This window comes from Rhineura floridana, chromosome 22 (assembly GCF_030035675.1).
Source record: "Rhineura floridana isolate rRhiFlo1 chromosome 22, rRhiFlo1.hap2, whole genome shotgun sequence".
Taxonomy (NCBI): Eukaryota; Metazoa; Chordata; class Lepidosauria; order Squamata; family Rhineuridae; genus Rhineura; species Rhineura floridana.
Genome location: NC_084501.1, coordinates 19,969,362 through 19,990,990, shown reverse-complemented (window position 1 = coordinate 19,990,990; position 21,629 = coordinate 19,969,362). Strand labels below are relative to the sequence as shown.

The 21,629-nt window shown below is 49.5% G+C and overlaps 2 protein-coding genes across 2 annotated transcripts in view; both read right to left on the bottom strand.

Moving 5' to 3' along the window:
* Positions 1-161: 161 nt before the first annotated feature.
* On the bottom strand, positions 162-11,893 carry LOC133374611 (calmodulin-1). The gene is made up of 6 exons (XM_061605698.1): positions 11,601-11,893; positions 8,966-8,996; positions 8,068-8,211; positions 2,480-2,586; positions 1,332-1,467; positions 162-809 (listed from the first exon to the last, which is right to left on the bottom strand). Exons 1-6 carry the CDS (start codon positions 11,601-11,603, stop codon positions 781-783), a joined length of 450 nt encoding a protein of 149 aa, XP_061461682.1. The 5' UTR covers positions 11,604-11,893; the 3' UTR covers positions 162-780.
* A 3,267-nt stretch (positions 11,894-15,160) lies between these two features.
* Positions 15,161-21,629, bottom strand: part of SLC3A2 (solute carrier family 3 member 2) — a 29,333-nt gene continuing 22,864 nt past the window's right edge. Inside the window, exons 10-13 of the mRNA XM_061606765.1 lie at positions 19,966-20,170; positions 18,912-19,040; positions 17,665-17,775; positions 15,161-16,191 (exon numbers count right to left, since the gene is read on the bottom strand). Of these exons, the coding sequence (XP_061462749.1) occupies positions 15,847-16,191; positions 17,665-17,775; positions 18,912-19,040; positions 19,966-20,170 (790 nt within the window). The 3' untranslated portion in view covers positions 15,161-15,846. The remainder of the gene's footprint in view (positions 16,192-17,664; positions 17,776-18,911; positions 19,041-19,965; positions 20,171-21,629) is intronic.

Here is a 21,629-nt window from a genome sequence, read left to right as displayed (position 1 = left end):
GAGGAGACAGAAAACAGGCTTTGCTCTTACCTGCCATTGGAGGGGGGACTGTTGCACAGATCTGTTTCCAAGCTGGCGGGAAGAAGGGGCGACCCACATCAGGTTGCCTTCCACCCTGGGGGGGGGGGAATCAGCACTAGACAAGTACATTGGGCCTGCCCTTTTGAAACACTCAGATTTTATTCAAAGAAAAAGAAAAAGAAAAAAGAATCCTTACACCAACTGGAATGGAACAGAAGCGTTCCCTGAAGCCATCGGAAGGTCAAGAGAAGAAGGGCGCGGTGGGGCACGGCCATTATTAGGAAGTTTACAGTTACAATAGACCCAAGATATGCAGATATTCCCAGGAAGACAACTGCAGGAGGAGGCACTCGGCCAAACAAAACAGTCCATGGATGCGAAGGTTGCGTGCTGGCTGGGGTGAGGCAGTCTTGGGAGGGAGAACCCGCAGGTGCAAGGCAGGGATGGGGCCAAGGCGGGCGGGCCCCTTCACTGCTACCGCTCTTCCCTGCTGCCCCCCATCTGTGGGCCATCCACACCCCTCCTCGCCAGGGCCTTTTAGTTGGCTTCGCACCACCCCAGCCGTGCTCACCACAGACACTAGCATGTAGAACCGAGAGGGAGGGAGAAGGACAGCAGAGAATGGCCACAAACCGCTCAAGCGTCAATGGAGGAAGAGTGCCAGCCAGACAGGAGGAGCTGGAGAAGATTTCTGTGGTACGCAGACAGTCCTTCCATTCTGTACAGGGAAAGGGGACGGGTAGGGTGGGGCTGCTTTTCTTATTTGGCAGTCATCATCTGTACAAACTCTGCAGGAGACAAGGAGGAGAAGGAAATCAGGGAGTGCAAAAGGTAGGCACCTTTCCACACACATCCTCCAAGCAATACATTTAGCCTTTCTTGACCTATGCAGTTATCCTAAGCATGCAAGAGTTTATTATTAATTTATACACCACTTAATGTCAAAACAGGCTTCTAAGCAGCTTAAGATGGAATGCTCACACACATCTACAGTATGTAAATGTGTGCATGTGCGAAGTGCTAGCATGCCAGAGTCTGCCCTTTTATAATACAGTTAACAGTCATGGACTCCCAAGAACCTTGTTTTATAAAAGAGCTGCACAAGTTACTAGTCCCCATCCTTCTATAGAAAATTATGTGGGCAGTTTCCCACCCCCAAGGCCTTAATTACTGAACAAGACCTGCTGCAACAAAGGAGACTTGCATGGCAGCTCTCTGAAATCACCCGTGAAACCCCCAGGCCTCAGGAAGCCGTCCCAGTGGCACCACCCTAGAGCTGCAACAGTGCCACCGTGTCCATGTCCCCTCACCTTCGTAATTGACTTGTCCATCCCCATCGATGTCAGCTTCTCGGATCATCTCGTCAACTTCCTCATCCGTCAGCTTCTCGCCCAAGTTGGTCATGACGTGACGCAGCTCCGCGGCGCTAATGTACCCGTTGCCATCCTGTAGGCAGAAGCGCAAAAGGGTGGATGAAGCGAGGGGGGCCAAGGGAAGCTCCATCCTCCAACCAAGCACAAAAGGTGGGAAACAGCGAACGGCCCACAGGAAGAGACATCAACACCTGCTGACTCCACCAACAGCAGGCTTGTCCATACTCCCCAAACAGAAATTTAATACGCTTTGAAAGAAGCATGAATCAAGAAGCAACAGGACAGATGGAATCATGCAACTATCTATGCGTGGGGAGAGTTGCTGTTGCACTCACGTCCTGCTTGCTGGCTTCCCATAGGCGCCTGGCTGGCTCCTGTTCTAAAGTACATCCTCGGTTCACGCAGAGTAGTGGCCAGGCTTGCTGGCTGCATTGTCCTGCATGAACCAAGTCCATCTGTTGCAATGCAGGCAACAATCCTCTGTAGCTAGATGTTAGGAAGGAAGGTCATAATGGCCGACCCTCAGGGCTGCATCTTTGCCACTACAGGACTTGACACCAAGGGAACCCCCTCTCCCCAGGGTTCCTAAAACACAGTTAAAAGACTGTCAATTCTGGCTAAAGAACAACTATTTCTCTTGCACAACCTTTACCCAGTTACTGGAATAATTTTGTTTCAAAGAAACACCAAAGGAGAAGAACTGAAGCGACAGAGACTGGATAACCTATTAGAAAGCATGCTTCCCAGCCAAGAAGAATGGAACCTAGTTGGAAAAAACATTTGCGACAAGTCGCGCCAATCCTATAGATAGAACAGTACATCTAACCAACTTTTGATACTCAGATTCAGCGCAAAAATTCCCATCTTTGGGGTCCCTGGAATCTTTCTAAACTCACCCTCAGGCCTTGGCATATTGGAATGTTGGGATACATAAACGTCTCTCCTACTGTCGGCCGCCCAATGTAGGGAGTGCTGCTGAGCGCATGCAGAGTGCCACTCCCTCGGGTCCCACTAAGTGAACAAGGCTTCCAAGCAGAGTGGAATCCCAGCAAACATCAGCTTCCCACAGATTTAAGCTCCCCTACCTTGTCAAAGACCCGGAAGGCCTCGCGGATCTCTTCCTCGCTGTCAGTGTCCTTCATCTTCCGGGCCATCATAGTGAGGAATTCTGGGAAATCGATGGTGCCATTTCCTGGAGAAGGGTCAGCTCTTTAGTGCTGTGTCTAAAAGACTGCTGCTGAGATCACCTGCATAGCAATATGGAAGTCTTGTCTACCAGCCTGACCTCCCATCTAGCAGGGAAAATACCTCTTGAGTGGTCAGCGACTACTGGAATCACTTCCCTATTCCCATAGGACAGGGGAAACCTCAGCTTTGCCAGACATCAGAGAAGGGGAGAAACCTAGTTTCAGATTTATGGTGGCGTAACTGGGGCGCATAAGAGGAAAGTGGGTGGCACTGCTCTCTTCATGAAGTACCTACAAAACTCCACGATTGTTCTTGGGATATTTTCAGCCGGGAAGAAAGCTAAGGGAGTTCACCCTAACAAGAAGAAGAAGAAGAAGAGAGAACGAGGGCAGGACCCTCTCAGGTGGCTGGTGAACAGCCCACACAGTTTCCGGCACACTCCTATGCGAGATTCAGCCTGGGAGTTCAAGAGATAAACTCCCAACTTTGCTGCCAAGGCTTCGACAGCACACCAATAAGACCTTTGCTGTCACTTTCACCCCATAGACCCAGCAGCTGACAAAGAGGAGGGTCAAGAATCACATTTAAATGATCGCTTCCGTCTTCTACGTTTGGTTGGGCCTGACCTATGATGGTGACCTCGCTGAGGACACATCCTTCAGAAGGCAACTCCATTATCCAAACCCGAGACCTTTCAGTAGGGCAAGTTACGAAGGATAAAATCAACGAGGCAGTTTCCCATCTGCCCCACCCAAACTGGCCAGAGAAACAAAACATTTGCCCGAGTGGGGTGGACTACATTCATTCTGGGGAATGGCTCCTCCCTCTGACAGCTCCTCTTCCAGGTGGAAAAGTCGTCCCTCTCTCCAGACCTTGCCCTGCCTCGGTGTTTTTATTCATGCTGGTAAAATACCACATCGGGCTTTTGCTTTCTCACTTCCTCTTGTTCTTTTTTGTGTATGTTCCCTTTCTTTCCCGTGTTCTGTGGGTGCTGCTGGGGGCGTTTTGTGTCTGTGGGGCTGGTTTTGGCTACTGTCAGGGCTCCTCTCCCACAGCCATCCCACTCCTTGCGGGGCTGTAATTTTGCCTGGGTGCTCCGTTTGGCAGTGGCTGGGATCACCACTCTCTGTGCAACACCCTTGGCCTACTCCCCTGCCTTATATTCCCGGCTGGCTAGGCAGGGGTGGGGTGGAGAGTGGTGCGCTTTGGCTAATTGCCAAGTGTCCCTCTCCCACCTTGATCATGGCCCCTTTTCTCTCGTTGCTTGTGGTTCATTCGTTCAGTATATTTGGCCGCAGGAGAGCCGCGCTGCTTCTGGCAGCAGCCAAAACCCCCTTTCTTGCAGCAGCTGTTCCTTGTTGTGGGTGACTTGCTAGGCCCCATTCTTTCCCGCACTTTTTCCCAGCCACCATTTTGTATTGCTCCTTACACTCCACAGGAGCTCCCCTTATTGGTGTTGGGGTTTTTTCAGGGACTGCAGCTGCATCAGCTACAGTTTCTACTACGGATGGCGTGACACAGACTGTGAATTTAGGGTGACAAAAGGTGGCTAGGGTTTCTCCCTCACCCAGTTTGGCTACTGGGAGAGTGGTCGCTCCAGGTAGGGGGAACCTGAGGCACTGTGACTGGTGATAGTTGGGTTCCTTTTGTTCTCTCTCCAGTCTTAGGCTTTTCCTAGCATGTCTTTTCTGAGTTGGCCGTTTTTTACTGCGCTTCTCCTCTCCTGCCTTTGGGGCTCTTATCGTTTTTGTTATGTTAGGTGTATTTTTTACCTCACTCCATTACCTCTTCACTTGCCCTGGGTGTCTCTTCTTTCCCCCCTTCCCCTGTCGTCTGGGGCTGGGGTCCTGTCAAGTCATCGCAAGGGCCGTCTTACCTTCCGTAGAGTTCCCTGAAGGGCACGGAGCTTGGCAAGGCCAGCAATGAACACTGAGCAGGACCGCCATTTTGTTTGAGCTGACCTAAGTGGGAGCGCCATTTCTGTTTGATTATCGTGCCGCCCCAACTGCTCCCTTAATCAAGGGCTGGAGCAAATTAGATCCCTGAAAGACCGCTTGATTGCCCATCCCCTGCGTCTCTGATCCGTGCAGCTTTGAATTTCAGCTTTCCACAGCCTCTTTCAACATCCTCTCAGGCTTGAGAATGGCTGCGGGGTGTGGGTGTGAGTTGCACACAGACAGTGTTGTTCAAGGCCGGCTACTCCCCACCAAAGTTTGTATGCCTTTGCCTGTTGCTGTGCCTGCCTCTGGCCACGATGGTTGTCCATAAGGGGGCTGATCAGACTCGGACGCCTCCTTCTCCGGCAGTACCTGGTGCTCTGAGGCAGGAGCTTCTTCTCCCTCACTCCTTCTGCAGGCGGAGTGCGGAGTGCTGCTTTCTAGGTTTCCTCAAAGTGTCTTGCACGGCTAGGCCCCTAGGACACCGGAGGGGACGGCCTTCTTCACAGAAAGCTCCTGAAGAGTGCGGTGGTAAGGCACATTCCAGGAGCTACAGTCGAAGAGCTCCCACGGACCTCCCTCTGGTAGCAGTTCCATGGGGTCTCCTCCCTCCCTCTCTTCCATGAGTTTCTTCTCCCATCATTATGGAGCTAAGAAATGTGCTAAGGAGGCGAATGGCGCTGATAACGCTTCTGCCTTCAACAGTTCTCTGCACGGCAGAGGCAACACTCTCTGGCCTTGTGTCGTTCACCCTGTGAGCCCGCTGGGGAGGAGGGTGAAACCTCAGAGGAAGGAAGTGCTGGAGGCTTGCTTTCTGACGTTGCTCAGCCCTTCCTGGCAACAGCTTCTTGGGGCTTGACAGTCCTGTTCAGGATACTTCCTCGTGATCATCAGCTGCGGGTGCACAGAAGGATGTTCTCCCCGCTTCTAGTAAACTTTCCCCCCCTTGCATTTGGTGCCATCTGGAAAGCTGAATGGGCTAACCCTAACAAGGCTAAATTAGTTTCTAGTGTAGGTACAATGCATTACCACTGTGCTATATTATCAGTATGTAGGGGGGAGGATATCTGTTTTTTCTGATGTGAATTCTGTTTTTCCCAATTCTCCTTCCTGATTGGAAGTATGTATATGTGTAATATATTCCCAGGAGATTAAGGGGTCTACCCCTTCTAATTTGCCCTATTCTGATAAGGGGAGATCTTCTGCAAGGGGCTACTTGCATTTAAGTCACATTAGAGAGAGACTTTCAGGTGCAGATCACAATTCCTCCCTGAAAGCAGAAGCAGCCTCAGATTTCTTACTGGCTGGTTCCACGTAAACCTGGAGAAAACTGTTGGGGGTGCTTAAGGGAGGAGACTGGCCACTTGAGGGAGAACTGGGGGTTTTCTCCCGCCTACTCGGCTACGGCCAAACAGATTTAGCAGGAAATGAAGGCACAGCCTGTGGAGCCCTGGGGACAGTGCTCTAGGGGACCACAGTTAGCAAATAATAAATAAACAGGACTCCCTAAGTGTTGTTTCCTTGAGGACTCAAAAGAGGGTGCCCACCAGCACCACCAGGGGAAGCTTTTACATGAGCAGTTGGCTCTCCCAAACAGGTACACACAGTCTGAAATAAATATAGATATTTACCTCATGAGCCATGAGGCGTTTGAGGATGGTGGTGAATTATCCTAGTGAATGAAACAGAAAGATGGGTTTGTCCTCTTCTCTAGTTTCATCAGGCTTTGCCCTTAGCCACTGTCAAGGGATCGTTGCCTTGCTTTTGTCAGGTTTTCATTTCGTTAGCCAAGGCACACAGCTTCAGGAGATCTTGCTTTCTGTACAATATGTGTAACCTGGTTATGCTTTGCGCATGAAGGTACACGCCACCTTAGATCCCATTTAGTTTTTTCTGCCTAAATCTCAGCAGTTCTATATTAAATGAAGTGTATGTCTTAAAAACAGAAGACGACATTTCTTTATTCCTTTCTCTGAGAGATTATCCCTTTCTGAAGGTGTGTTTCATAGAATCACAGAGAAGAAGATGCTATGGAAGATGCCTGGGAGACCAGGGTTCGAATCCCCACACAGCCATGAAGCTCCCTGGGTGGCCTTGGGCCAGTCACTGCCTCTCGGCCTCAGAGGAAGGCGATGGGAAGCCCCCTCTGAATACTGCTTACCAGGAAAACCCTCTTCATAGGGTAGCCAAAAGTCGGGAGTGACTTGAAGGCAGTCCATTTCACTTTCAATTAAGAGGAAAAGCAGCACCAGGCCTAGTAGTCCTTCATGTCCCTTTAAACAATAGTTTAATCATGGGGGTGGCTGGGGCTGAACGGGTTCCCAAAGCACGTTTCTGCCTGCACACATAGGTCTGAGAAGCTTTGTCTAGCTTCTTAGAGTTTTAGCTAAGATTTAAATCATTCTGGAGCACAGTTAGCTAACTTTTCTGGTGTCCATTAGGCAAGTTCCTTCCTCATCTGATCGCAGGATGCAACCTGGTGTCTCAGGTGACATCACCTAATGGTGTTGGGATACAAAGGTATCTGATAGTTGTGGCTTCACTCCAGGCTTTTCAGCGCTTCCAATTCCATTTTAAAACCCCATTCCAGCAAAGGTGAGAAATCTGGTGTTCATTCCAGATCCAGCGTCGAGAGGGCTACAGCGGTAGTTATTTCCTGGCCATTGGAGCGAGTGGATGGGAGCAGCTGCAGAGACTGATCCTGACCACAGATGCCAGCCCTTTCAGTTGCAGCACTCTTCCCATCCCGGCAGTCGTACTGGGGACAGCAGCTTAGGAATCCAGGTCATTTGCCTGGACCTGAAGGCTATGGCTTTGGAAATTTTCCTGATAGATATTTATAGAGCAGCTACCTGCGCTTCCACCACCCCCTCCACATTCTTTGGACAGTCTGAACCAGATCTTGCAAGGTCTTGCAGAGGATCGTTAGAGGGGCAGAGAAATCCCACCTGGACATTGCTCTGGTACACCCTCAAGAGTGAAAGTGCTCCGTCCCACTCCGGCAAAAATGGAAATGGGTACTTACTTGAATTGGAGTTTGATGAGTATGACGGAATACCTTCGATCCTTCCTCTGCTGGGACTGGGTAAATCTTGTAAGGCTGCGGCCTCCACCGGTCATGATGTTCAGTTACCCCTGTCCTTCAGTTGTGGGTCTGGTGTTGTGCCTGTCCTACTCTTAAGCGTGCTAAGTTTCAGTTACCTATCATTACCGTTCCTTTGTTGGCTTGCATTTTTCCAGGGATAGGTGCGAGTTGGGGTTTAGGAATTGTTTCTGCTCTGCCTATTTGGTCTGGAGAGAGCGATGACTCCTCCCCTTGGAAGAAGAGCGGTCAATCTTTCAAGACCTTGCCTGTCTGGTCCAAAGGCAGGGGTCATCTTCAAAAGTGAACGTATTACATCCCACTCATCAAACTACAATTCACAGTCAGTACCAATTTCCGTTATCTGTAACTGGAAGGCCAGGAAAATCCAGGCTGCGGAGTACCTATTCCAGCATCGCCAGCCCATTTCCCACCCAGCCAGCGCCCCACGGCCTGCCCTGCTCACCGTCCGCATCCACCTCGTTGATCATGTCTTGCAACTCGGCCTCGGTGGGGTTTTGCCCCAGAGAGCGCATCACGGTACCCAGCTCTTTGGTGGTGATGGTGCCATCGCCATCCTTGTCAAAGAGGGAGAAGGCCTCTTTGAATTCTGGGAAAAACAGGCAAGGGAAGAGAGCAAGCTTAGGGCTAGAGATGCCCCCTTCGACCTTGGTCAACAAGCCCCACCCACCCAACCTCAGAAGAAAGCCAAGGCTAGGTAGGTACATTTGCAACCTGCTCCTAAGCCTTGGCTTCCTCTCATCTTGGCAGGTGAGGAATGAGAGAAGGGAGAAGCCAGGCTGTGTTTAGGGCAAGAACACAGGCGTTTCCCCAGGCAGTCTTGCTGGGATGGCGGGTGGGACTGCACTCACACACCAGCCCTTAAAGATCCCTGGGCCCAAACACCCTCAGTACTGTTATAATAGTGGTTTCTGGAGCAGTTGTATCAGCCTACCCGCTTACCCATCATAATTCCCACCCCCGCCAAGGTACACTGGAATGTGCAGTAAAAAGATGTCCACAATTCCTTGGCAGAAGACAATGGTTGCTTAGCTGGTTTTAAGCATTTAAATCAGGAGGGCAGAGGAGAAATCCTCGCTCCTCTTCAGAGCAGCCCTTTTGAGGTGGGAGACCATGCATATTTCCATTTTGCACAGGAAGGGAGAGGAGGCTGTGCCAGAGCCAGTTCTGCCAGGAGGCTCATGGCCAAGGGGCGTTGGGATGGAGGACTAAGTCCAGCAGAAATTGCTGGCTCTCTAGGCATTTTTGCCAGGAAACTCGTATCACCAGCTCTTTAGACTTCAACAGATTCCTATCTATTCTATACTAACATTCCTATCCCCAGGAGCAAGATAATGTCTAACCTGCAATTTGCTCCTCTGTCAGCTGGTCAGCCTGCAGAAAAGAGGAAGAGAAATCAGGAAACAAATGAGTTACTTCTGCAGCCCCCCCTTCCAGCCTATAACAGCTGCCACCCCATTCATTCACTCACTCACTCACTCACACCCACCTTGACTCCTTCCAAACTCCCTGCAGCTCTTGCCTCCACCCTCTCCCCAAGACTTACATTTACACTCACCCAGGTACAGGGAGTCATCTGGATTCAGACAGATCCACAGAACCCCACGGGCCTTCTGCCTCACGGAAGTGCAAAAGAAGACCTCCTCCCCTGCCATACAACTCCTCCACCCAAGACAGACACTCTTGCACCCTTCCTGTGCTGCCTGCTTCCAAGCATGGGCAGGCTCCAACCATCTTTGCTTACTGCTCTCACCTCCCCATCTCAGGTCCCCCTAACGCTTCCTTAAGCAGCCTTGCCAAGTGCCTGTGTCAACCAACATCTGTGGTGGTTTTCAAGGTAACATAAGCACCAAGAAGAAGAGAGAGGTCTCTGTCACTGAATTTGGACAGTAGGAGGACACAACAGAACCGAGGGACGTATTATCTTCCCATTTCCATCAGGGGGTGAATGACCATCATTACCCCCACCCACATCACACCAACCCATTCAATGTTCTTTTAAATTCACAAAGGGAATTTTAACTCCTCCCCAACTCCTCTTTCCAATTTACTAATTATGCGTTCCCACTAATTCCTCCTTGAATGCGAGGAGATGAGGGGAAGGGGAGAGAGACCCCCCCAAGTCTGTTCATACCACTCTCCCAACCCCATCAGTCCCTAAAAGAAGGCAATGCCTTCCCACGCACCAAGGGTCTTGGGGTCCCCTTGCGCCTTGCATATTCTCAACCTCAGCCCTTGGGTAAAGGCTGTAACTCAATGGTAAGAACACCTGCTTTGCATGCAAAAGGTCTCAGGTTTGATCCCCAAAGGCATCTCCAGTTATGGATGGGAAGGACCCCCCCCGCCCGAAGCACCAGAGTTGCTGCCTGTCAGCATCGACAGTACTGTGCCAGATGGACCAACAGAAGACAACGTCATATTAATTTTTTTAAAATGTGATTTATTACCCGCCCTTCACCATAAGGCCCTGTGTTCTGATGCACTCCTGATTTCTAAAGACACCCTCATCTATGCATTACCCACATCTCATTTTTAAATTGGGGGGGGGGAAGAATGCCACAAGCACAGTCATTCTGTGTCGGGTCTCCACAGGCAGCTTCTCTATGGGTGTGTTCCCCACTTTCTACTCTCCCCTCCTTGCATACACAAACCGCCTTTCTCCCCCACTCAAAACGACAAGATTATCAAGCTCCTCTTGCCACTTTTAACACAACTGAAGCCCCTTTTAAAGATTCCCCCCTTTCCTATCCACCTGCTCAGAATTTTGCAAATGGAATATTTTCCTCCCATTTCAACACCCGCCCCCTTTCTCATCCATGCCACCCTCCTTTTGCAGGAGAGTTTTCCCCCCAGCACTCACCTTTTAGGACCTGCCCCTTCCTAATTGAGCTCTCCACTTTTATGGAAACTTGAGGACCCCAGCCTAAGCCACTATCCACACACTTTCATACATTCCCTCTCACTCCTTTTTAGGGATTCTCTTCTCAGCACCGCAACTTCCATGAATCCTTCTCTGCCAGTACCAGCGCCAGCCCCCCTTTTTATGAGGGCTGCAGGGACTCTTCCACTCCCTGGCCTACCTCCTCCAGCAATGCCCCCCCATCACTTGATTTATTTGGGGGGCGGGTTCCATAGGTCAGGTCCTTTTGAAGCAATTCTTTTTTCACTTCTGCTTTTAGGGGAAACTTAATGATCTTTGCAGAGGAGGAATCATGTATGGGTTTTCTTCCTAGACATCCACCTTTTATTAACCCGTCTACTTCCAACTCCACAAGCCCCCAACCTGCATTTCTGCGGGGGGTTTTGGGGTGGGGTGAAGACACTTCGAGCCCCACCCACTTCTTCACCTCCATGCATTTTCACCATATAATACTCCGTAATTTTGGGAGCTGTCCCAGCCCCCTCCCTATTTATGAGCCAAACTGTAAAAGTCCCCATCAGACCTCTGAGCACCCCACCTTTCATTAACCCCTCCACTTCCAGCTCCACCACCCAAAAAAACCTCTCCTGCAATCTTCACCATCTTAAACCACCTCCATTTTAGAGAGAGGAGTGGGTGGGCTGAGTCGCCTCCCCATTTACGACCCGCTCCCCATACAACCCTCCACTTGGCCCTTCCCCAAGCCCCCTGCGTGAGGGGTGTGAGGCTAGGAGCCCCCCTTCCTCTAAGCCTTCATCTGGGGAGGGGCTTACCCCCACGTTCCCCTCCATTTGTAGAGCAAGGCACCCAGCCCTCCCTCCTGAAGCCACTCCATGCACATGTGGGGGGCAGCGCTAGCCTCCTCATTTAAGCCCCCTTTATTTGGAGAAGGGACTGACCCTTTCCTCTGCGGAAGGAGCCCCATGGGGGGAGGTATGACGTCCTCCCTCATAGAGCCACGTAGGGGAGGGCTTAGCCCCCTCCCCACTGGGCCCCCTCCCGGGCCGAGGGTCGTAACCTCGTCACCCCCCCCGGCTATTCCCCTCCTCCGCGCTCACCATGGTGACGTGAGGCGGCGGAGGAAGCGGCGCTGCGACCTCTCCGCTGCTGGCCGGCGTCCGTCTCCCTCCACCCGCGGCGGAGTCGTCGCCGCCGCCGCCCCTCTCGCTCGCAACCAGCTGCGCAGTTCCCCCTCTTTCCTCCAACCGCAGCCGCCGAGCGTTACTTCCCGGGCCTCGCTGCCCGTACGCGCCTGCGCTTATCCCTCCGCCCCCACACACAACGAGTTCCGGCAGCAGGGCGACGAGTGCGCCGCGCCCTTTAAAGAGCAGCCGACTCCGCCCCTTCCTTCGTCACGTGGCCCTCCGGCCACCGTCCCATTGGCCTAGTCTCACCTGCATTGCGTCAGGGGAGGCACCTTAAAGGGGACGTAGCGAGGAAAATAAGGGTGGGGGGGAAGGAAAATGACTAGGCTACGGGGGTGAAGAGATTAAGAGGAAGTCGTGTCACAGAGGAATGCTGTCGGCTGTGTTTTTCAAAGAGGGGATTTAAAGGGGAGGTAGAAATGGAATATTAAAGGAGAGGGTGCCATTAAAGGAAGATGGCTAGTTTTGGAAATTTGAAGGGGAAAAGCACTTGGTTTTCTGTTTAAAAAAGGTAAAGGTGTCCCTGCACTTGTAGTGCGAGTGGTTTCCGACTCTTAGGGTGACGTCTTGCGACGTTTACTAGGCAGACTGTATATATGGGGTGGGATTGCCGGTTCCGTCCCCGGCCTTTCTTTACCCCCCAGCATATGCCGGGTATTCATTTTACTGACCACGGATGGATGGAAGGCTGAGTGGACCTCGACCCCTTTTACCGGAGATTCGACTTCCTCCTTCCGTTGGAATCGAACTCCGGCTGTGAGCAGAGCTTCGGCTGCGTTACCACCGCTTAACACTCTGCACCATGGAGGATCCTTGGTTTTCTGTTTAGGACTGTTGAAATAACAATAAAAGACCCTATTTCGTTGTTGTTACATGCCTTCAAGTCGATTACGGCTTATGGCGACCCTATGAATCAGTGACCTCCAAGAGCTTCTGTCTTGCATTTTGGATACTCTGTTTATAGGGTTACGACGCTGAAGTTGGTTCCTAGTTCCCAGTTCCTTATTTGTGTGAAATTTCAGTCACTAACAAAGAAGAAAAGTTGACAGCTACAGCAACGTCAAGCCAAATTGACGCCTGGCCCAGAGGTTCTGCTGGGCGCAGGGTACATGAGAGGGCATCTATCCAAAACCAAAGCAGACAAAAACATACAGGAAAAAATAAGTAACTGGGGGTACACGCCCCAAAATCTGCTCTGGGCCAGGACAAATCATACACTCCAGGAAAGGGGAGGGTGTCCTCTATAACATTCCAGTGCGTCCTGCTTAGCCCAGAGGTTGTGGAGGCCGCAGGGCGTGTATGATGGCATGTACTCACAACTAAAATGGACAAAAACATTCTCTACAAGAATCCATGGCTTCCTGACTTGCCCAGAATTTCTTGTGTGCAGAAGGAGTGGATCTGAGCAACTATACACATCCAAATGTTTAAATTAGGTAGGGGGGAAAAGGATCTGGTGGTGCCCACCCCAAAACTTTATTTGAAGTATAATATATCATTCATTCATTCATTTCATTCATTCATTCATTGGCGATCATTTTTACTTTTACTTATTTTTTCCTGCATGTTTTTGTCCAGTTCGATTTTGCATAGATGCCCACGTGAGTGTCTGGTGCCCAGCAGAAGCTCTGGGCCGGACGGGACTCAGTGGCATCTCGTAGGGGACACCCTCCCCTTTCCGGGGGTATATGATTTGTCCTGGCCCAGAGCAGATTTTGGGGCGTGTACCCCCAGTTACTTATTTTTTCCTGTAAGTTTTTGTCCAGTTCGATTTTGGATAGATGCCCTCCCATGTGCCCTGCACCCAGTAGAAGCTCTGGGCCAGGCGGGACGCAGTGGAATCTCGTAGGGGACACCCTCCCCTTTCCGGGGGTATATGATTTGTCCTGGCCCAGAGCAGATTTTGGGGCGTGTACCCCCAGTTACTTATTTTTTCCTGTAAGTTTTTGTCCAGTTTGATTTTGGATTGATGCCCTCCCATGTGCCCTGCACCCAGCAGAGTCTCTGGGCAGGTGGGACGCAGTGGAATCTCATAGGGGACACCCTCCCCTTTCATGGGGTATATGATTTGTCCTGGCCCAGAGCAGATTTTGGGGCGTGTACCCCCAGTTACTTATTTTTTCCTGCATGTTTTTGTCCAGTTCGATTTTGCATAGATGCCCTCGTGTCTGGTGCCCAGCAGAAGCTCTGGGCCGGACGGGACTCAGTGGCATCTTGTAGGGGACACCCTCCCCTTTCTGGGGGTATATGATTTGTCCTGGCCCAGAGCAGGTTTTGGGGCATGTACCCCCAGTTACTTATTTTTTTGTGCATGTTTTTGTCCAGTTTGATTTTGCATAGATGCCCTCGTGAGTGCCTGGTGCCCAGTAGAGGCTCTGGGCCGGGCGGGACGCTGTGGCATCTTGTAGGGGACACCCTCCCCTTTCCTGGGTTGTATGATTTGTCCTGGCCCAGAGCAGATTTTGGGGCGTGTACCCCCAGTTACTTATGATTTATGATTTTATGACATCATTATGTATTTATGATAATATCGGAATCCTGATGATTTTGATTGTATAAATTTATTGTCAGTCTTGACGGCGAGAGTCTCCTGATTACAGCGATATATCATACAGGGTACCCCATTATTTATTTTGGGGTTCAGGGGCATTTTAAATTTGGCTTGACGTTGCTGTAGCTGTCAACTTTTCTTCTTTGTTAGTGACTGAAATTTCACACAAATAAGGAACTGGGAACTAGGAACCAACTTCAGCGTCGTTATAGGGTTTCAGAGGTGGTTTACCATTGCCTTCCTCTGAGTTTGGCTGCATCTTTGTCTGGTTTCTCAACTTTGACCATTCTGCCTTGGGTGCCCCTGCTAGGAGTCTAGCCTCTTGGTCTATACTCCTGACGGCATTGTTCTCAGCTTCTTCAACACTCTCAAACCCTAGGGTGTGCACCCTAAAGGGAGAAAAGACCATATACTCCACTAGTATTTCACTGCAGTGCTACAGATGTTGTTGGACAACACCTCCCTTCATCTCTAACCATTGTCTGTGACTGCTGCGACTGATGGGAGTTGGGAGTTTTTACTGGATTTCAAACCCCAAGTTTTGCGCCGAGAATGTAGTTTCAAGCGCCTAAGTCACCGAAATAATTAAAGTTAACAAAACATACAGATTTATGTAAATTCAGCTGGGCAACAACAGAGTTAAAGCCTGGTACTGCGCACATCTTCTGCCACAGAAGGACCCTGGCTGTTTGAAGGGTAAATAATCAGGTGATGCGGCAACATCACCCTTAAAGTACCAAAACTCAAAAAACTGGGGTGTATTCAACTAAGCTGTACTCAAAATAGACCTACTGAAAATAATGGACATCAGTTAGTCACCTTTAATTAATTTCAGTGAGGTAGGCTTTACAAGGTGCATTGATGGAGGCTGTGCACACGCACATACATAAACACTACCATAATTGAACAGAAACCACACAAGTCAGAAAGCACAGAGAAATTTATTGAACTTGTTCCATGCCAGTCTGCAGCATCAATCAGGGAACAGGACACACACTATCCCCCTGCAGCAATATTCATTCTGTAAAAGTTTAGGTCAGTACAGAGATGGGCGTACAGTTTGAACACAACATACAGATTTAATAATCAGATCTCAAGGAAGAACCTTGCTTAATACTGGCCACATGACAGACACACACACACAAAGCAGAAATGAATTGCCATAACAACTGTATCCATGGACTCCGCCCCACGTGAAATGTTAGGGTACAAGGCGGTCACAGTAAGCTATCAAACGTGTGAGGAACCCTTGGTGATCCAGATGTTACTAGGCCACAACTCCCATCATCCCTCACTACAGGTCCTCCTGGCTGAGGCTGCTGGGAACTGGAGTGCAACACCATCTAGAAGGCCACAGATTCCCCAGCTCTGCTAGAAAACTGTTTTCTCCAGACATTGGCAGATCAAGGAATGTAACAAGGAGCTAAGGAATGAGAGAAGCTGAGGGGCAGAAGACAAGACGTTAGAAAAGTTCAGATGATAGGGGAGAGGAAGAGAATAACAGCAGCATCCTGTCAAGAACTCAAACGTCGCCGCTTAGGAGCATAGGCTGCCCCCCTTTCTGCTCTCCCTGCCAGAATGGGGGTTGGCGGCGAGGTTGAAGTCAGGCTAGGCCACATACGGGAAACTGAGCAGGAGCCCTTCTGAGGGAGCTAGCCTGAGTTCCTGTATGCTCAGCTGTTTCTCCTCCCGTGTGGGATGCGTGCTGAGCTCCACTGTGACTTCGGCGGGGAGGTGCGGGTGCGTTATGGAGATGGTGTGCTCCTCGGGAGCAAAGTTGAGGACCACCAGGTAGCGCTGGCTCTGGTCCCAGACCCTCAGGTAGGCGAAAACGCTTGGGCTGTTACTGAGGGCTGGTGAAAACTCGCCAAAAAGGAGGGAGCGTGCTTTGTCCCGCAGCTCGCCCAGCTGCCGGAAGAACGACAAGACCGAAGCCTTGTCACCACTCTGTGACTGTAGGGAACGGGAGAGGAGAAAGAGAGAGGAAAGGGGAAAAGTTATTTTATTGACCGCTTCTGGCATTCTTCAGCATTCCCCACGTTAAGAACCTGAGAACTGCTTGGCAAGCCAACCTCCAGGAAAGGCAGTATTTCTCAATGACGCCATCGTGGCAGGACTTTCAGGCAGACATCCAACTCAGCAGAATGAGCACGAGGGGGCCCCCGCCAAACACAGTAGGACTAGCTTTTCCACATTTTCAAACAAGTGACGTAACGCACACCAGCCTCGAGAGAGCGCCTGCCTCTAGGACCATTAAGTCTAGAGCAGGGGTGGCCAAACTTGCTTAAGGTAAGAGCCACATATGATAAACTTCAGATGTTTGAGAACCGCAAGACATGAACAAATATTACACATGTTTTTATTACATGCACATTTTGTTACAAAAATTTTATATAAATATTAAGAAATATATGTACGTAATAATATTTATTCATGTATGTAGTTTTTAAACTGTTAATTTGTATTAGTTTCAATAATCACAAAGTACACATGTCTATACCAAATGTTTTCAAAACCCTGAATGATTATTGTTTTAACTATATTGAGCACATTTAATACAGTAATGAACTACGGAAACATCTAAGAAAAATATGCAAATAAAAGGGGTAAAAACATATTTTAATATTTATTTGTCTTAGTAAATATCTGGTCAAAACATGGAGGAAAATATGTAAGCCAATAAAATTAGAGATATTTTAATCTACAGCACCCAGTATCACGCTAACACTCTGCTAATTTCACTGCCCGCAACACAGCCACACACGCCACAATCACGCGATCGCAAGCCACGCCCACTAAAACTAACATTGTCAGCACCGGCTTGTACGATTACTGATTCTCCAGCACAATTATAAAGCTTGAAATTTTTTTATTTACCTTTTATATTAATTGTGATGCAAAAAGGAACTCAGCCAACATATTTCTGCAAGAGCCGCACATATATGTCAAAGAGCCACATGTGGCTTGCGAGCCGTGGTTTGGCCACCCCTGGTCTAGAAATGACCTAATCACAGCTCTGTGGTGCAGTTTGCAAGGGAGATAGTTGGCACTCTGTCTGAAGCAGAATGTGTGGGAACATAGGATACACAGCCTGATACCCAGCTTCAGTCCCTAGAGAGACCTGCCACCAGTCAGAGTAGACAATACTGCGCTAGATGGGCCAATGCTTCGGCTCAGTGTAACGCAGGCTCCTATTACGAGAGATGGCTCTTGCCCTTCCTGCCCTGCTAGTGAGCTTCGTGGGAGCATCTGGCTGACCACTGTCAGAAGCAGGATGGTAGACTAGATGGACTTTTCATTGGTATGAAAGTGGATGTTTCAGGGAGATATTTATTTGCGGCATGCTAGCATGCGCTCCCACACAGTTCGGGAGTTCCTGGTGTAAGCCGCCCTGCCCTGCCCAGCCCAGCAGTCCAGTTTCCTCACCTGCACTGTGACGTTGCTGGCTGTTGGGTTGCTCTGTTGCTGCCCCACCTTTGAGAAGCCAAAGTTGGCAGAGTTGTCCCACTGCATGCGGATGACGCTGGAGGCCGCAGGCTGGAGGGAGGGAGGAACTCGTTATTAATACGGCTGCCGCTTGAGGAAAAAAATCAAAAAGAGCAGAAGGCCATCCCGCACAATCCACCCCAGTACCTTATGAAAAAAAACCCAGCATTTTGCAGGAAGAAAACTGAATTCCCAAGTCCAAACTTAGGATGCAAATTTAAGTAGATTTCCATCAGTTTAACCTGCCCCTGGGATGTTTGACACAGGAGTTTGCTTTTTTTTTTTCCTTAACATTTCCATTACATGATGTGGCGGTGGGACATGATGCCTCTGTTCTCCCACCAGAGTTGTCCCCTCACGGAGCTCCAATTTCCCAGAGTTCCCTGGGCAGAGAGATTGATTGTTAAACCATTCTGGGAATTGTAGCGCTGTGACGGGGGTCTCCTAACAACTCTCAGCAGCACCCTGAATATGCTACAGTCCCCAGGATTCTTTGGGGGAAGCCAGGATTGCTTAACATGGTATCATAGTTCTTCCTTTCTTCCTTTCTTCCTTTCTTTCTTTCTTTCTTATTTAATTTGTATCCCACCCTTCCTCCCAGCAGGAGCCCAGGGCAGCAAACAAAGTGCTAAAAACACTTTAAAACATCATAAAAACAGAGCTTAAAATACAGTAAAACAAAACAGCGTTAAAAACATTTGGGGAAAAAACAACTTTAAAAAAGGGTTAAAAACATTATTAAAAAACATATTAAGCAATTCTAACACAGACGCAGACTGGGACAGGTCTCAACCTAAAAGGCTTGTTGAAAGAGGAACGTCTTCAAAACGCGCCGAAAAGATAGGTATGGTGCAGATGGGGAGCCCTTCAGCCTTGGCCACGTTGCAGCACGAAGCTGGGAAATGCAGGGTGTCAGTTAGGGGCAAGATTATCACCGGCCTTCTTGCCCAGCATCCTAAAAAAACCCTCACAGGGACATAGGAAGCTGCCTTAAGCCAAGGGAGACTATCAGTCCATCTAGCTCATTTCTGTCTGCACTGACTGGCAGCGGCTCTACAGGGTTGCCTTTCCCAGCCCTCCCTGCAGATGCCATCAGCGACTGAGCCTGGGACCTTCTCCATGCAAGGCAGAGGCCCTATCATCTCAGCTCTGCCAAGCCCTTCGCCGCCACCAAGTTGCACCCTTACCTGTCCCGGCAGGTCCCGAAGCCCAATCTCATCGCCGTAGTCCGTGAAGGGCGTCCCCGGCAACGTGTAGAGCAACAGGTGGAAGAGGCGAAGGAGCTGCTCGCCCATTGGAGCGGCCAAGCGGCCAACCTGCGGAAGGACAGCCAGTTTGCCTCTAAGCAAGGCTGGATTACAAATGGTGCCACCGGAGTGCCTATGCTTGTAAGGGGCGTCCCTGCCTCCACCCACTCATCTCCCTAGCCACACACCTTGTGCCTCTCCCTCTATGAGTGTTGCAGAGTACAAACAGGTATAAATACGATTTAACCCAATTGTTCTTGTTGTTTTAATTTCATGCATTCCTTTGGGGCAGGGAAGGGGGAGGTCCACTTTGATCTGGCCCCGGTATGAAAGGCTGCAACATAGAGGAGGGCCGGGACCTCTTCTCGATCGTCCCAGAGTGCAGGACACGGAATAATGGGCTCAAGCTGCAGGAAGCCAGATTTCGACTGGACATCAGGAAATCTTCCTAACTGTTAGAGCCCTACAACAACGGAACCTATGACCTAGAGAGGCAGGGGGCTCTCTGACACTGGAGGCATTCAAGAGGCAGCTGGACAACCACCTGTCGGGAATGCTTTGATTTGGATTCCTGCATTGAGTAGGGGGTTGGACTGGATGGCCTTGTAGGCCCCTTCCAACTCTACTATTCTATGATTCTATGCTGGATAACCAGACACAGATTTGCACTTCTTCTCAATGAAAAAAAGACCAGGGGAGATTGGCCGCTTGTAGCCACCAGGCAATGCCTGGCCCTATGGAGCATAATGACTCCTTCAACACAGGTTCTGCAATGCCCCTTTACCCAAAGCAGACATTTTAGGTAAGCAGAAAAAGATGTCCCCGTGCCGCACATGCAAGTAAGAGGGCGCCTCTCTCTTTCTCACACACACCCCTCCAGCCACACACAATCCACAAACAGTGGCCAAGCATGTCTCTCTTTCTCTGGCCAACCACCGCTCTCAGTCACTCACGCCCTCAGCCACGCAGCCTGATCCCAAGGCCTGCAACTCACACTCCAGCTGGGCCACTTGTCCCCAGCTTTTTTGATGTAGCTGTGGGTCATGTGGGCAGCAGCTTCCCCTCGTGCTGCGTCCTCTGGGCCGTCTTTCACCAGCCCCCGAAGGTACTCGCTGCACAGCAGGTCCACGCCCGTGGTCTCGTTGAGGAGGGAGAAGATGCCCTGGGCGTCCTGCATATGCGTCACTGCAATCAGCACCCTGCAGGAGAAAGAGACGGATCAGACTACAGACCACTGAGCTGACCGTGGGAGGCAACTGAGGGATATCCCAACCCAAGCGGACACAAGCAAGGCTGCAAACAGTGCACAGGAAAAGGGCTGTGTGTGTGTCTGTTTGTGTGAGAGAGAGAAAGAATGTGAGAGAGAATGAGTTACAATGGTACGAGGCACACAACTACGAGAATCTCAGCTTTCCATTTAAAAAAATGGTTGCAAAGATCAGTCTGTTGATTTTATTGGTATTTTCTTATGAGTATTTTATATTTATTTATCCTTAAGTTTATATCAGTGACTCTCCAACTTTTATTCCCCCACAGATCACTTGAAAATTGTTGAAGGTCTTGACGAACCACTTAATGAGTTTCCTGCCTGTTGTAGCAAAAGTGCTAGATGCTGTACGACTTTGTCACTGGATTCTCATTGCTTCTTTGAGCTCTTTTCTAGAAATGAATTGTATAGAATTCAGATTGTAATACAATTAAATAAATAAAAGAAGCAATAAGAATATAATTAAACATTAATATGAATGTTTCATGCCAGGCATACCACGGACCACCTGAACAACGCTCATGGACCAGTTTGGGAACTTCTGGTTTATATCCTATCATCCCTCAAGATGGCAGACATACACCGTTGTCCCTGCTAATAATTTTTATCCTCATGAACAACCCTGTGAGGTAGGTTAGATTGACCCAAGGTTACTCAGCGAGATTCATTATCGTTATTACAATTTATTACCTGTCCTTTACCCAAAGTTCTCAGGGTGGGTTACAACAATTTAAAAACACATAATTAAAAAACAGTTAAAATAACTGGTGGGTTCTAAAAATATACATCTCAGGTGTCGAAGACCAGGGTAAAGAGGTGCATCTTCAGCATTCACGGAAAGTTGTAAAATGAAGTTGCCAGGCGCACCTCGGGGGGCAGGGAGTTCTACAGCTTAGGGGCTGCTACAGAAAAGGCCTCTCCTAGGCAATACATCCGAGGGTGGCGGAACTACCAAAAGGGCCTCCTCTTAATACCCGAGAGGGTCTGTACTCTAACCGTTACACTATGCTCAGAGGTGGTGTCTTTGCTTTTTTATTAAATAGTATAAAAATCAAATAGGCTTGGGATTGTGAAATGCTCTGAAGAAACTCAGAAGCCAGCAGGGCTTCTTCAGTGCCCTGCAGAGCTCCTGAGTCTTCCCTAATTGTTGACAAAAGCAGAACAAACAAAAGTTGGGCAAAAACAGTGACATAAATCGCAGAATCATGCCAAGTCACGTTTCCCCCCAGGTTTTCTAAGTGCAAGACTTGGTTTGTGTTGGCACAGATTTTTCAACTTGATTTTGTTTTCTTTATGTAAGTCATCATGTATATGCTGCACTGGCAATGAGCCCAAGACTGGGGGGAGTGACATCTTCCCAGGGAGATGTGCGTTGTGGCCTGGGTACCTAC

What these genes read in the sequence shown, in the direction of transcription:
- LOC133374611 (XM_061605698.1), bottom strand. An exon ending in CAACGAGGTGGATGCGGACG is followed by an intron (nt 2,587 to 8,067) that starts GTGAGCAGGGCA and finishes ACCCTTCTCCAG; the next exon opens with GAAATGGCACCATCGATTTC. An exon ending in TGGACAAGTCAATTACGAAG is followed by an intron (nt 810 to 1,331) that starts GTGAGGGGACAT and finishes TGTCTCCTGCAG; the next exon opens with AGTTTGTACAGATGATGACT.